The sequence below is a fragment of the Manis pentadactyla genome, chromosome 19, assembly GCF_030020395.1.
Source record: "Manis pentadactyla isolate mManPen7 chromosome 19, mManPen7.hap1, whole genome shotgun sequence".
NCBI lineage: Eukaryota > Metazoa > Chordata > Mammalia > Pholidota > Manidae > Manis > Manis pentadactyla.
The window spans coordinates 3,498,434-3,514,195 of record NC_080037.1 but is presented as its reverse complement, the minus strand read 5'-3'; the positions used below and the strand labels follow the sequence as shown (position 1 = coordinate 3,514,195).

Here is a 15,762-nt window from a genome sequence, read left to right as displayed (position 1 = left end):
CCTGGAACCTGGAGGAGAGAGATGTCAGGCCGAGTGTGGGGCAGTGTTGTCTGGGGAGGGAGGGCCCTGGACTCTGACCGGGGAAGAATTCACAAACGGGTCATGTGAGTGCAGGTAAGGAGGGAATTCATCAAAATGACAGTCGTAGCGAGTGTCAAGAGTTGCGTAGTGCCAGGAAATGGGACCCTTTATTGCGCAGCCGCACGGGCAGCAGAGAGCAAGGAAGAGCCAAGGGAGGACAGGTCAGTTCTGGAACTGCTTGGCGTAGGGCGGATCCCTTGCCAACTCCTAAAGCCAGGTCGCCTGGTGTCCGGCGCCCTCCTGGTCGGCACGGCAGGAGAACCCTGTCCCTGCTGCCCTGGAATTGGGCAAGCTGCGAAGCGTGGATGGAGTGAGCCCGTGTTCTGAGAACTTCCTAAATAAAGCAAGGAGAGAACACTTCTCGGGCAGGAAATTCCATGCCCGCAGCCGCTTCTCACGTGTCGGAAATAAAACAAAGAGAAAAGACCTGTGAGAGAGACTAGAAGGTTGTGTGAGACAGCAAAGTGACAAAGGCTCTTACCACCTGTGGTGGAGGTTGGCAAGTTCTTGTCTTTGTTGGGAAAAAGAATTCAGAGGCAAAGTGCGATAGACTTAAGCAACCAGAAAGTTTAATTTAAAATAAAGCACTTATGGGCAACCTCAGAGAGGAGGCGCCCAGCAGGTTTTATTTAAAGAGATAATACACACTCGAGGTGTGGGTGACCTCAGAGGAGGCGCCCTTAAGGGTTTGGGTTTGGGTTTTATGGGCCTCCTGGGTAGGGGTCAGTATAGGGCATGACGTATACAGGTGGTTAGTAATTCCTTCCCAGGTTTGTCTCTAACAATAGGTGCCTGTGTTGATCCGGATCTCAGCATTCTTTACTCACTTTGGGTCAAGTTTACACTCCAGAGGTCTGTCTCTCGTCCTGGTTACAATGTTACTTAATTGATTAAGGGGCTGGAGGAAGGGGGAAAGCAGCATAAAGGTCAAGTTAAAGAATAAGCTCGGCCTTTTCCCCTGGCCAAGTAGATTTCATAAGGCATGACCCTGGTCCCACTTCCCTGCTGTACCTCATCAGGAAGGTAGAGAAAAAGGTACCGGAACTCGTCCGTGCATCCCATTCATTTGTTTTGAGACGCAGGGAGTTTGCACTCTGCTGTGGGTAGAACAGAAGTATATGCTTCTCTAGAGTATGATACACATATATGAAATATACATGCATGATCGAAGACGAATCATTTTAAAATCAACAAACATTATTTAATGATTTGAATTTTTTCAGATGCCTTTGACAATGAACTCATCTTCAAGACACTCAAAGAAATCACGGAAGGGAAAACAGTCCAGATTCCCGTGTATGACTTTGTCTCCCATTCCCGGTAAGTGAGCTCTGGGCCGGGCATCGTGACCTCCGGGCATCTTGAGCTCCAGGCCTCTGTCTGCCCCCCTGCTCTGTGCCCACTGCAGCCTGTGTGGAGGGGCAGGGGCAGTGGGGGGCTGTGGGCAAGGTGTGCCTGGGTTTGGGAGTTCACTCCGGCGCTTCCTGGAACAGCCTGGTCATCACGTCTCATTAGCTCGGAAGGCCGGGTTCATGACTTTGGGGGGTGAGGGACTGAGTTGTGTGTCCTGCTCCACATCCCTGAGCTGTTGTTCCTGGAATAAGATGTTAAGGGGGCGGGGCAGGGGAAGGCCAGGGCAGGGGCGGGGCAGGAAAAGGAACAAAGAAATTTGTTTCTGCTCTCGGTTTACTTGGGATCAGACCTTGGAGAGGTGTGAGGGCCCTGAGGTCACCAGAGACTAACCCCTCCCAGGGGCTGGGCTTCTCTGGCGCACCCACAGGCCTCTCCCTTGACAGTTTTCTCTCTGATCCGGAACAGAAGGTGACGCCCCCTCCATCTCACCTTCCTTCCCTCTGGGGGGTGGGAATCCTGCTGGCCAGACCTCCAGGCCCCTTGAGGGCCACGCAGAGCTCTGCTCACCCTGCTTCCTCAGGACTTCCAGGCCGACCCTCAGCTCCTACACGGTGTGTTGTATCATGTGGAATTCCTTCCAGCTTCCGGGCTGGTCATTGCTCAGTAAGTGTTGTTTTTAGCTATGGGCTGTTTTGAAAGTTTCTCCCACCTGCTTTCATTCTTCCTTGCTGGTTCCTTTATCCCAGTCTCTTGAAAGTTTTTTGTTTAAGGGAAAATTAGGTCTCATACTGTTACCCCCAAATGTTTCTATAATTAAAACCCAATCTTGATCTCCCCGTGTGTTCCTTCAGTACGTATCTCAGCCAGCTTTCCAGGCAGTGTACCTCCCAGGTTCTGTGCCCCGACTTTCTCAGAACTAGAGGGTGTGGCAAAGATTTGGCTGGAGGAGGAAGGAGAGGGAGGGAGCACATTGTGATGGGAGGTGAGGCTGCCCCGAGCCCCAGCTTCGTGTCTCGCCAGTTCTGAAGCCCTTCCTGCTATGGACCAGGTTCTACTCAGCTGGGAGTCGGAGAGCAAGGCGCCTCCATCATTACACCACTGCAGACCGAAAGGGGTTTCGGTAGAGGAGTTGGAACAAATAAGAATGTTGAGGGGCTGGGAAAGCGGAGATCTGTAGGCTGCAGCCTGAGAATAAGGGAAAACGGACCCCACTGACCACAGCGTGAGGCGCTGGAGAGATTCGTGGAAAGTGCAAGCAAGCAGCTGCCACCTCTGGGCCTACGGCTTCAACGTGGGTCTGCAAGGTTTCCTTGTCTGGCTTTTATGATCTAAAAATTACGGACTTTTCTTCCCATTGATCTTTCAAGTTTCCCATTGGCAAAGTAACCTGGGACGTGTAGTGAAAGGGATTCTGGGAACTGTAGTTTCTGGCCTTGGCGAGGTGTGGTGGTGAGGGCAGGATGAGACAGTCCAGCCCACGGCCTCTCAGGGGCAGGCAGGGCATTAAAACGCAGCATGACCACTGGGGACCACTAAGGCGAGGGCCTGCGGGGTCTGGAGGAGGGAGGCAGGGCTGGAGCGTTCAGAACAGGTGGTGTGCAGGACATGCCATTTAGGGAATAATATTAGGGAATAATCCACGCGTATGCGGGAAAGCATTAGAAGTTGCTGGGGAGAGAGGGATCCCCGAGGTCCAGGGAGGGAGGCACTTTGGGGCGTGCTGGGTGGGGATCACAGTTGGGTAGGTATGGAGGGATGGGGGTCAGTGTGTGTGGGGAGCAGCAGGTTAGGAGGCTGGGGGGCAGGCCTCAGACCCAGAGGGGCAGGGGCACAGACCTGCTGGCACTAGAGTCACACGTGGCGGTGATGCAGGAGGGGAAAGACCCCGTGGTGGGAAGAGAGGGCCCGGGCCGCTGTCCACGAGGCCCTTGGGGTGGCAGCCCACGTGAGCGACCACGGCAGCTGGGATAAGGCCCGCGAGGTGGTTGGGAGTCGGCCTGGCTGGTGACATGGGGCGGCAGAGGGAAGGTCAGCCCCTCATGCACATGCGCTGTCAGGTTCATGCAGGACAGAGAGGAACCCAGCAGGGTTCCCCGTCCACACAGTTACTTCTTTCTCCTGATGCCTTTCATCCCTTATATTTTAAAACCCTGATCTTCAGCGGCCCACACCCAGGTGTCTGGAAATGTTTCCAGATGCCCCAGACCATGGCAGTGGCCCCCGCTCTCCAGAGCTGCTTGTGGGGGACCCGGCTGCTCACCCCATCCGTGGGCCTTCTGTGGTGATGCACAGACAAACAGTGGGCTCAGAGGGGACCGCCATTCACTGTGTGTGCCCTTCCCTGGTCTGGCCCTCCTCGCGGGGCTGGGCTGGGTTATCACACGTGTTCCAATAGTCTGGGTTTCTCATGTGGACGTCCCGGCCAGACGCTAAACTCTAACTGGAATATTGCCCCAAGTGGGGCATCTCATAATCCTTGGCTAATAGTTGCTCCATAAGTGTTGTTTTCAGCTCTGAGCTGTTTTGAAAGATTCTCCCACCTAGAGCTCCGTGTGGACTTGGGAAGTGATTGATTCCAACGTTCTGGGGCACCGACAGCAAAGTCGGCAGCTATGCTCTTACTTTCCCAGGATCGCAGAGGCAGAATTGGAAAACCACCCATTCTTGTTAGTGTTTTTTGGTTAGGCATCCTGATCTGCACCTGACGCTGCGTCAGTAGGCAAACCAGCTGTCCCGCTCTGTTCGCTGTGCTTTTCCTAACAGAGCCCTAGGGATCCCACGCACACGCTCCCTGCGCACATGCTCCCCACGCACACGCTCCCCGCGCACATGCTCCCTGTACATACACTTTCCTTCATTTCCCAGCAGAGCCGGTCCATCCTCTCCTCGGCCCAGCCCAGGGCAGTTGCCTAGAGTGGCTCATCACTTCACTCACTCATTGATCTTTTTTCATCCATTTTCCTTCGGAACTCTTCCTGGTGTGGTTCCTCATCCTAAAGCACGATGCACCCTGTTGCTGGTGGCTGACATTCCTCTAGACTGGTGTGAAGCCTGGCTGCACATTTGGAATACCTGGGGAGGTTTTAAAAATTGTCAGTCCTCTATCCCCACCCAGACTAATGAAGTCAGAGCCCCAGCAGGGTAGCGTCCAGGTATGAATATTTTTTAGAAGCTCCCCAGCTGATTCTGTGCATCTGGAGTCAGACCACTGTTCTGGGGAGTCTCCCAAATGTACTGACCTGGCCCTCTGCTGCCCTGTATCCTGCCACCTCCATAGTTGCTCCAACAGCGCCAGCCTTAGAATTGGGGCAGGAACCCCAGGGTCTGCGCTGATGACGAGTTCAGGGAGTGTTTACGGGAGGGAGTTGGAGTGGCATCCGCTGTGTTGTGGGTAAACCTGGTGTCTTAAGGAACTTTAAGAAATTTTGTTTCATTTGGTCACAAACCTTCCTGGCCTGCTAGTCAGGGGGGATAGCAAGCACTGCGGTGACCATAGTGAGTCTGCAGCAGGAGACAGTAGGCAACGCGTGCAGGTGGTTTCAGGACAACTGAAGGATGAGAGTGAATTCGGTGCAGGCGGAGCTGGTGCAGGTGGAGCTGGGCCGGCAGGTTCTTTGTCAACGTGGCAGGGCTTCACCTCCTGCTTTTGAAAAGTCATGTTTATAGGAATACCTGCCTTGGGCTTCCCAACCCTGTGGGGTATCTGAGGTGCATCCGGCCCTGCTCTGTGGATGAGGAGGAGGCCCTCTGGGAGCCTGGCTGCCGGCCCACGGCCGCCGAGCCGACTTGGGGTAGAGCCAGAGCACACATGGATATCTTCTCCCCTCTGTCCATTTTTCTGAAGCTTTCTCCTTTTCCTCACTCCTTCCAGTTGCCTCAGGATTTGGGGGGCGGTAGGGGTTGGGTTTGGTGGGAGAAAACTGAGTTTCTGTTCTTGAAAGTTCACTGTTAGGGTCCATGAATGCCAGGCATGAGAGAATTCCTAGAGACGCCTTTGGAGAAAAGAAGAGATTCTTTTCTTCCTGCCCGTTTCTGTCTTTATGCTTCACTCACCAGCAGTTTTTTATTCCAAGGAGAGCAGCGTCTGCCCTCTGTTTCTGCTTCGTGGTAAAAGCTCAGAAACAGTGGTCAAAGCCGACCTTTGCCCCAGCCGCAGTGGCCCTCGTGGGTCCTGGCTGCTGGCCTGAGGGCGCTGTAAGGCGTGTGAGTCGTTGGCCCCTTTCCGTCCTGTCCTGTCGGTCTGAGGCAGGGACCCCCCGCCCCCGAGACAAGCTCTTGCTCCCTCTCCCCCTGTTCCCTGGCCTGACCCGGCTGTCCTGTGCTCCCTGCTTCAAAGGAAGGAGGAGACTGTCACCGTCTACCCCGCAGACGTGGTGCTCTTCGAGGGGATCCTGGCCTTCTACTCCCAGAAGGTGCGAGACCTGTTCCAGATGAAGCTTTTTGTGGACACGGATGCGGACACCCGGCTCTCCCGCAGAGGTATGTTCGAGAGCCCAGTGGCCCTGTCGGTGGCCCGTGGCAGGCCCCTGCCCGCCCTGAGTCTGGAACTTGTGCTTTCCCTGCAGCACATGGCTCGGCCCAGCTTAACGCCCCTGTTGCCCAAATGTTTGGTGACATTTGAGAAGGGATTAGTCCCTTAGCTGTTTTGGAGAGAAAGGCTTGTGAGATCACAGACACGGAATAAGAAGTTACATCTGGTTTCACTGGAAAGAAGTTTGGTTAAATGCTGTTTCCCACAGGCATCACTGTCAGGGTGGGAGCGCCCTGTGCTTGCGCGCTGGGGAGCTCATCCTGCCAACCTGCTTCCCTAGCCCTTTTATCTTCCAGAAAGCTTATGGAGGTTTTGTCACTTGGTCCAGCCAGCTCCCCAGCAAAGTCGGTGGTTGTCTCTGTGCAGGCCATGTTGTGCGTGTGCCTCTAGGGCCCTGTGCCCGGCGCACTGTGGACACAGAGCTGCTCAGTGGCTGGGGCGCAGGCATGTGGGCGCAGCCCTGTAGGACACTGAGCAGGGAGCTTGCTTCCGTTAGCGGGGTTGTGAGGCTTCATAAAGGAAGGAGGTGGGACTTAATGTGGTCAGGGTGATGATGTAGGCAGCCCTAGAGGGTACACAGTGCAAACATGTACACACATGGCTTTTTCCAGGGAGCAGGTGGCTGGAGCCCTTGGACAACCATACGAAGACAGAGTAGCATGGGCATCTCTGTGGCCTCCCATGGTGCCCGCTAGACGGGGGAGAGCTCCCAAGTGAGGTGGCATTGGCTCTGTGTTGGAAGAGATCCTGACGGAGCAAATGTAAATGTAGATACAGCCTGGCAGCTGCTTGGGACAGGACTCCAGGCAGGACTGTTGTCCACCACGGTGGGAGCGGGAAGGAGAGCTTGGGGTGTGGGAGCGCAAAGGTGCTAGCCGAGTGGGAACTGCCAGGACCCAGCGGAGCGGTGGGGTGTGGGCGAAGAAAGGAGGGACAGGTGGCCGGGCGTGCATCGCCATCGTGATGCAGAAATGACAGGTTTTGATCCTGGTCACACAGCAAGTCATGGGCAGGTTTGGATTTTCTAGGCTGTGGCCCAGAGTCCTCTGATCTCAAAGTCTGTGACGTTTTCTCAGTTCATGAGACAGATGTGTAGTTTTTCCGCCTCAGTGCTCATTGCAAGAGCTGGAAATGGAACCAGCAGAATACAGAGCAGCAGCCCCTGGGCTGTACCCTCCCAGATGGTAAGAGGGCCCACACTCTCTATTGAGCTAGCTGGGGCCACGCCTCGGCTCCCACGTGGGGTCGGGAGGGGGGCGGTAGAGTCACGGGAAAAAGGGAGAGACTGGAGACCTGTGTTTGGGTCCCGGCAGTGCCGCTAACCTGCTGTGTGACTCGGGCTCCTGTGACCTGCCATGCTCGGGTCTCCTTATGGGAACAAGAGGGAGACACGCCTGTTCTTAGGATCGTGACTCTGGCCAGGTAGGAGTTCGGTGGTCTTTTGGTAGGTGGCTGAGGCCTGGGCCTGACGATTCCTCAGGCATCTGCCAGAGGCAGGGTTGGGGGGGTGCTGGCTGTCAGCCCGATGGTCATATTAGCCTGATTAGGGAGACGCTGGCATGCACCGTGGGGAAGACTTCGGAGTCACATGAACTGGACTTAAATCCTGGCTTCACCATTCCTGCACATGCGGCCTCAGCAAATTGCATTTTAACAGCTTCGTACCTCATTTTCCCATGGGTTAATCATCTAATGACTAAGGACTCCTGACAGTTGTGACAATCAGGTAATGCAGGTAAAGTGCCTGGCGGTGTGTCAGTCAGTAAGTATTGATGGTGTGGATCAGAAATCGGCTTCACCTGGAGTGGTAGATGTGGGTTTTCTGTCAAGACTGGTCAGAACCTCCGAGTGGGTCCCCTCTGCGCAGCGACCCCATCAGGGGCCGATACCATCACGCGTCCGTCGGGGGCGCGAACGTCCCGGAGGAGGCCGCTGTGCTCGGCGGAGCAGGAAGCGCCAGGCATCACAGAGGAAGCTGGAACGGGTTTGTGTATCGGCAGCGTCCTAGGAAATCAAATGATTCTTGGCTTCTCATCCAAACGGATGGTTGTGGTCCGGTTCAAACAGAACATCCGCCCTCCCTCCCTCGCGGTGGGGTTCTTAGATGGAACAGGAGGCAGACCTGCGGTGGTCGCAGCCCCGTCGGGTTTCTGGGGTCTGCCCCTGCCCCCGGGTCAGGCCGCGGCCTTCTCCTTTCAGATTGGCTGTTCGTTCGTGTGAGCCCCTGACCGTCACTTTCCTGCTGGACTTGGGGACTTCTCCACGGGCTATTTCTACAGATTTATCGTCTGTCCATGTAGGACAGAAACCATGCCTGGCATGTGGTCTGCGGGACGGGAGGGCTGTGCCAAGGGAGAGTGTGGGTGAGCAGGCGCCGCCGTCGGCCGCGAGGACATTCCCGGAGACGTGCGTTAGCCCCATTGACCCACTGTGTGTCGTGCCCTCCTGGGTGCAGGGCCCTCGCCTGCCAAGTTGACCCTCTTGTGGAAGGGGATCTGCCTTTGAGTCATGCAGCCTTGCAAGGACTTGCCTGCTTCCCACGGGACCCCTGTGAGCTTCTAGGGATCGTCTCTAGGCAGTGGGTTCCTTCCACGCGTGCTTGCCTCCCCTCCCCCCATGTGTGTGGTTTGCCCTAAGCCACCCTTTAATTCGGGGACAGGAAAGAGCCCATGTGGGGGACCAAGGACTGCTCACACCTTGTCCCTCTCCCACCATAATTCTCTGTCTGGTTCACATAGAATTAGGCTTGAGTGGCCTTGAGATAGGCAATCTATTCTTTACTAGAGGAGCACGTTTCCTTAGCTAAGTTTTAAGTGGATCGACTTTCCCATCGAGGAACTGTATGTACTCTGGGTCCTTCTAAATTGTGTCCCTGGAATTGGCTGACCACAAGGACCACTTGTGGGTCTGTACAGGCGCAGGTGGGGGCCAAGCAGGGCAGGTGGGCAGACCCGTGGTTTCCTGTTCTTGTCCTGCCTTGGAAAGGGCCCGTCAAGGGTGAGCAGATGTGCCCGTGTCTGCGTGATGGTCAGAGGCCTGTTTGGGTCCCTGGAGTTTCCAGTTGGTGCCAAGACCTTGTTCTCACTCTGTCCTCGGCTCAGGGAGGGGTCCCCGTCTGCTCAAGGTGATGGCTCCATGGAAAGCTTTGGGGGAGCAGAGGAGGTCAGTGCCTTGTGCTTTGCTGTCCCCAGTGTCCGGACATTGTTCCTTTTTGCTTTTCCAGATGGAAAGTCTAGGACGGCTCCTCCCTGTCTTCCCTGGTTCTCCCTCCCCCCTGCCCACGTGTTTGTGGCCTGCCAGCCCCTCCTGCCCCTGCCTTCAGCCGCCGGCAGGACTCCCTGCTCTCCGCAGGCTCCGGCCCGCCTGCCGGGGGTCAGCGCTCCCCCCTCCCAGGGGTCTGCTCCGTCAGGGAGCCACCCTCTGCTGAAGCCTCTTGTCGACGTGAATCACGGAAACTCGGGTCTGTTGACACGTGCTGTGTGCCAGCCACGTGCTCGAGAGTTTTGTGTACGTCTCCCTGTACCCAAGTAAGCACTTTATGAGAAAGGTGCTCCCAATTACTGCCTCCATTTTACAGTTAAGGAAAATGAGATTCAAAAAGGTTGAGCACCTGTCTGAGGTCACAGAGGTAGTAAGCAGTTGGGGGTCAGGATTCGAATCCAGCTCAGTCTTGGCCCCACTGCGTCCGGTGGTGGAGCAGGAAGCAGCTTCAGGGAACAGCCTCAGGGACTCCCCTGCCCCACCGCCGTCTGCCTGGCCCGGTCCTGCTCAGGTGCCGTGATGGGACTGAGTAGGAGGGAGCCGCAGGCCTGAGGGCAGCAGAGAGCCACGCGGAGGAGCGTGCACACGAGTGTGTGCTGGGGCAGGAGCGGGCTCCCGCCGTGCCAGTAGTGGCCGTGTGAAAGCATTTCTTGGGAAACAAAGTTGGCACCAGGCTTTTGCAGGGCTTCTGAATAAAAGCTGCTGGAGTGTGGGGGTGGGGGGTGTTTTCCCGGCTCTGGCGCCCTTTTGATCTGGCTTTCTTTCCCTTGGCACTTTATCTGGAGACCTGTGGAGGACTGGAGGCCACGCTGGCCATATGTGTGTGTGGTGGGGCCACGGTGAGGGCGCCAGCCCCAGTGCCAGAGCTCTGGGGGAGCCACGTGGCAGCGTTGTGGCTCCTTGGTGGCTGGGTCTGTCTGGCAGAGCGGCTGGGCCGTGTCAGAATGCCTGAGAAAACCATTTCCCTGCTGGACGGGCACCTCTGCTGGTCCGGGCAGGCAGTGGGGAGGTGGGGAGTAAGTCCTGACACATTAGGGACCCACCGGCTATTCGATACCAGGGCTCATGTGGAAACACATGTAAATAGAGGAGCTGGTAGCAAAGCCAGGTGGTGATAGCCGTACTACTTGACCGTCTGGAGTGTGGTCTTCCTGACAGTTTTCTAATTATCTGATCTTTGGACTTCATGCCAGCCTGACTCATAACCATGAAACTCTCCCTCTTTCTTGCACCTGCTGGCATGTGTGCACACCCGTGTGCATGCATGTGTGTGAACACAGACTATTTAGACACACGGCTTTCCAGAAATCCACTTACAAGCATTCCCTGTGTTTGTTTATAGTGAGTTCCAGCCCATGCGTGGGTCTGTAACCTGAGAAATGGTGTTGAAAAGCCCAGGGGCCACTGTAGATGGATATAATAATACCTTTCTGGAGGGGGGTGAAAGGTTTAACAGACTTAAAACACCATCTGTAGGAAGGGGCTGCTTTGATGGAGAGAATCTCCTTCTAAGCTCACTTCTGAGTTTGGGGGCAAGGCTCAGGTTGGTCAGTGGTCATTGGCAGAATAAGGATTCTAGTCACATACAGTCAGACCTTTTTAATTTTCTGACAAAAGACTCTATTATAAAAGGTTTTTGATGAAAGTCCCTGAATAACACTGCTTAAGGAGGAAGAAGGTAGAAGATGGTGAGATTGGGTCAGTCTGGGCTGCTCACAGCTTCAGCCAACCGTTTGTTTTCTAAACCGTGGTTTCCCCCTCTTTTACTATCTGGTTTTCCGTCTGCAAACCTCTGTGCTTGAGGTAAGAGTGGGGGCTGAACACAGCCAGAGCCTCTGCCCGCCTTCCATCCTACAGGGCTGGAGGGTGAGTGGGGCTGGGCACGAGGTGTCATGTCAGCAGCGGGTCACTGACTGGCGCACAGGTAAGTAAGACGGGGCGGTTTTGAGGTGAGCAAAGGAGAAGGCTTTTAGCCACCTGCCCCCTTTGCCAGGAAGCCCCACCCCTTTCTGGGCCCCGTCTGCTTCCTGTTAGGAGCTCTCTGGGACAGACCTGCTTGCTTTCTTGTTTACTCTGGAATTTTATGTGGGTCAAACGGGCTTGAAGCAAGATGACTATTGGCCTAGGCTGGGCAGCTTTGGGCTTCAGAGAACCTTTTGTCGTGGCCGAATGTGACGGTGGCCAAGACATAAAAGTGTGACTCGTGTTCCAAAGTTGCCGCTGACCTTGCCTCCGCCAGGTCTCTAGGAACCCGGCTGCAAATCTTGCATGCGATCGTGGAGCCTGCGTGGAGAGGAACGGCCCGTGCACCGTTTTCCTGATTCTTGTTTTTTCCTCTCTTGTAGTATTGAGGGACATCAGCGAGAGAGGGAGGGACCTCGAGCAGATTTTATCTCAGTACATAACGTTCGTCAAACCCGCCTTTGAGGAATTCTGCTTGCCAGTGAGTTGTGTTCTTGGTTTGTTTTCTGTTGAATCTAGAATTTAAATGTTTAGTTGTATAAATAAAGGTATGTAAGTTGACGGCACTCCTGGCTTGGAGGCCCTCTTCTCTCCGAGTGGTCCTCTGTCCTCAGGTCCGGGGGGAGGGCGGCCTGGGGGCCTGTGTCCCACCGCTGTGTCCGGGGAGCTCTCGCCTGCCACGCCTTTTTGCGGTGGGCCTTGAGGGCCCTGCTGTGTAGTCCCAGCACCCTGCACTCCCTGCTTGGTGGGCTCCTGGTGGGAGGCCCTCTACTGGGGTTGATAGACTTGGTCATTCGGGTCTTTAGAAGCTCCGTGGTGGTGGGAGTGTCGAGACAGACCCCAGTCACGAGGGCTCCCTTCAGAATCGCTTCTGCCATTGCATCTGAGCCCTGACTTGAGCCGGGCTCTGGCCCCCACCTGGGTTCCCATTTGGGACGTGTGGTGCCAAGCTGGAATGAGCCGGCACAGATTCGTCCGTCCGCCACGTGGCAGCTGGGAACTTGCTAGTGAGGTGGCTCTCGGAGAAGGAAGACTGGGGAGCGGGGAGTTCTCGGCTTTTAGCAAATCGGCCCGCAGCCCAGGACACTCAGCTTCCTGGGGAAGAAGTGAATGTTGAGGGGAGGCTGCCGGGACAAGAGGAGCGGCGTGGTGGAAAGGAAGGTGCAGGAGACAGCCTGGTTTTGGAAGGACTTTTTGACACAGCAGATCCCTGCACGTCTGTCCTGAGCCTTCTGCAGGTTGGCCACACCACCGTCGAATTCCCCAGTGATTTCATGACTCAGCTTGCAGAGAAAGAGGGAGAGATTGGCATCTGTGTGATTATCTTTTGGGAGGCTGAAATCTGAGAGCATTGAGAAGAGCTGTAGAGGGAGGCTGAGGGTAGACATTTCTCTGCTTCTCTAAGTAATTAACTTCTTTCTTTCTCTCTCCTGGGAAAATACGACCCCAAACCACCTTCGTTTCTTTAAGTCTATTAGTAAGTTTGGCGTCACACCACGCTTGCCTTTTGTTTCAGACTGGGGACAGGTGGAACAGAGTGACCTTGAGCCTGAGTCACCTTGATATAGGTTGCCCTGGAGAAGACCGGGTTCCAGGCCTAGGTTTCTGGGCAGAGGGCAGAGGGAGCTGAGGAGCCATGAAGTCCCATCCTTCCATCCATCCTCAGACGTCTCCTGCTCTTAAGAGAAGACAAAGTAAACTCACTATTGGAAGTAAATCAGCATTAACTGCCAGTTTTCTGCTGATTAACTTAGTTGGAATGGAGCTCAAAATTCCCCTCAAACATTTCCTGGTTGTTTCCACCTGTTCCCGCTGTCCAGCTGCTCTGTCCTCGGGGAGCCTCACGTCCATGAAAACCAAGAGCTCAGACCTGATAAACCACCTGCCTGGCTCAAGGAGGGCGGGGCTGTCACAGCTGCGTGTGAACAGTTCCAGTGTGAACGTTGCACACAGTGGAGGCCCACTTTCTGAAGGCATTGTTTATGTGGCCTTACCCTACACTTGGGTTATATACCAGGCACAGTTCTTTGTAAAATGGTCCACAAAAATCTCAGTAAATTCAAAAAGAAAAAAAAAAGGGAGCTTATCTAATTGTGGCCCTTTTTTTAAAAAATGTGAAAGCAAAGCCAATGAAAATGGTCATCAAAGGCCATTCTTTTTCTAGGCTTACCTTAACGCTAGGAGTCGGTCACCATTCAGACTGCGTGTACAAGTCCAAGGTGACTTGCTCCCCGTTTTAAATTTAGGTTCTGAATATTTTTCTTGGTGGGGGAAAGAGGCAATTATATATTTGGCTTCAAAGACCATATTCTCTGAGCAGGACGTAAGCTTAAATAATGCCAAGTATAATCATGACAACTCAAAAAAAAGCTGACTTAGTATAATTTGATAAAGGGGATAAAAAATACTGTGTTTGAAACCTCAGGCTGCCACTGTCTGGCATTAGTAGTGGAAAGGCCGGCGTCTCTCTGAGCTCCTCTCTCATGCACCGTGTGTCTCTCTCCACAGACAAAGAAATATGCTGATGTGATCATTCCAAGAGGTGCAGATAATCTAGGTGAGTGAGTCCTGGTGCGGTGGCCCCTTCAGGGGCATAGCTTCTGCCCAGGGTCAGTCATACTTTGGGATGTGGTGACCAGATGTGGCTGAACCCGTAGTCGGCTTTGGTGTGCCAGGTGCAAACGTGCATCTCAGGCAGACATCAGAGGCCTGGAGATACTACCTCCTGCTGTCAACCCAGTGATGGCAGGTAGATACCTTTTATTTGAGGCCACCTTTTAGCAGAAGCACATTTCCTTCTTAATTTCATTGAAAATGGCCTGCTGCCAGGATAGCCCTTCCTAAAATAAAGGAAGCTGGTTGCTACCACTTGTGCATTTACTTATTCGTTTCAGCTTGTCTAGGGAGGTCTGACTACCTGGACGTAGGCATAGTGGGGCAAGATCAGCTGTGAGAAGACCCTGTCTTCTCATTTTCTTTTTAATTCATTTTGATTTTCTTCTATTTAAGAAGTTTTTTGCTGAGCCACTTCGGAGTCAGTCTCCATGATGAATATTTCACTGTACATTTCTTAAAAGACAAGGACATTTTCATTCCCAGCCCCAGCGCCATCATCACATTCAGGAAGTGTAATACCGATGTCTTCTCCTTTGGCATTTCTGAGGAGTGCAGGCCCGTCGTTTGCAGAATGGCCCTCAGTGGTTTGTGCCTTTCCTTATGGTTGGGTCGGTTTATAAAAAATCTGGAGAATGCCAGCAAAGAGATGCTGTGCCCTCCTTTATTGCTGTGCTCGGGGTTTATTGCATTTGGGGTGACGTTCACATCAGTCAGTTGCTGGAGGTGTGCAATTTATTTATCATGCTACAAAAAGAGTCCCATCTTATGTTTCCTTTGGGGGAGAGGGCCTTCCGTATGGTCGCTCTGCTTGGGCTGGGTTGCTGGCCGGTTCCTGAGTGGCCGAGGTCCACAGATTATGGATGGTGTCGATTGAGGCTCGAGACCACATCCACGGTGTCTGGGCTGATGGCTTCATGTAGGAGTGACTCTGACCGTCTGATGAGAAGCCCCTGTGTTCAGGCCTGCCATTTCCCCTCACCGTCCGCTTGCTCGAGTTCTCCTGCGAGGGAGGCCATCCCGGCCCCCTGGGGGCTCGGGGAGGTTGAGGGACCTGCCAGCAGGTGGCAGAACCAGCTACCTGAACGGCTGTGGGCCTCCAGGCCCTGTGGGCCCCTGTGGCCCCGCGCCCGGGCCCCAGCCTGCCCGTGTCGCTGACGCTGTGCGTCTCTGCCCCACAGTGGCCATCAACCTCATCGTGCAGCATATTCAGGACATCCTGAACGGAGGGCTCTCCAAGCGGCAGACCAACGGCTATCTCAACGGCTACACGCCGTCCCGCAAGAGGCGGCCCTCGGAGTCCAGCAGCCGGCCCCACTGACGCCCGTCTCCCTCAGACCCGGCCCCGCGGCGGACAGGAGGAGGGGTCGGGGCGGTGTCCGTCGCAGCTGTACATGTGGTTTCCTAGGACGTCGCTATATTTAAGAAAACACTGTGGAGATGATACTCCTGTTTTTTTTGTTTTTTTGTTTTTTGTCCTTTGGGTCGAAATGAAAGAGAACTTGACCCTGAGCTTAAATGACAAACTGTGCCAACTGCTACCACTGGTGATGCCTAATTACAAATCCAACGTGTAACCAGTTATAAATACATACATACACACACATATATATATATACATACATACATATATATATATATATATAAAAGGATCTATTTTTGTGTAAATGTACAAATACTGTAAAGCTGCTTGCTGTAAGTATTTTGCAGGAAGGCCCTTACCTGAGTGTTTTGGGACCGGAGCTGGGGTTTCACCAAGCGGAGCTGCCGTGGCGCCCCGGCTGGGGCAGCGCAGCGCCTGTGGGGAGGAGGGCCGTCGGGGGCGGCTCCCGTCTCGCTGCTCTGAGTGCCGGTGGGACTCGGTGGGAGTAGAGCTTAGAACCTTCGACCACCTCCCCGGCCAGATGCCACCTTCTTGCAGCTGGAGCTTAATGAAGTGTCAGTGAGAGGTATTCTTTTCT

General features: G+C 54.3%; 1 protein-coding gene across 2 annotated transcripts in view; it reads left to right on the top strand.

Moving 5' to 3' along the window:
- UCK2 (uridine-cytidine kinase 2) overlaps positions 1-15,450 on the top strand; it is a 63,861-nt gene extending 48,411 nt beyond the window's left edge. For both annotated transcript variants that reach the window (XM_036922891.2, XM_057494924.1), the window contains exons 3-7: positions 1,305-1,401; positions 5,771-5,913; positions 11,572-11,669; positions 13,697-13,745; positions 14,983-15,450. In XM_036922891.2, the coding sequence (XP_036778786.1) occupies positions 1,305-1,401; positions 5,771-5,913; positions 11,572-11,669; positions 13,697-13,745; positions 14,983-15,122 (527 nt within the window). In that variant the 3' untranslated portion in view covers positions 15,123-15,450. The remainder of the gene's footprint in view (positions 1-1,304; positions 1,402-5,770; positions 5,914-11,571; positions 11,670-13,696; positions 13,746-14,982) is intronic.
- The last annotated feature ends 312 nt before the right edge of the window (positions 15,451-15,762 follow it).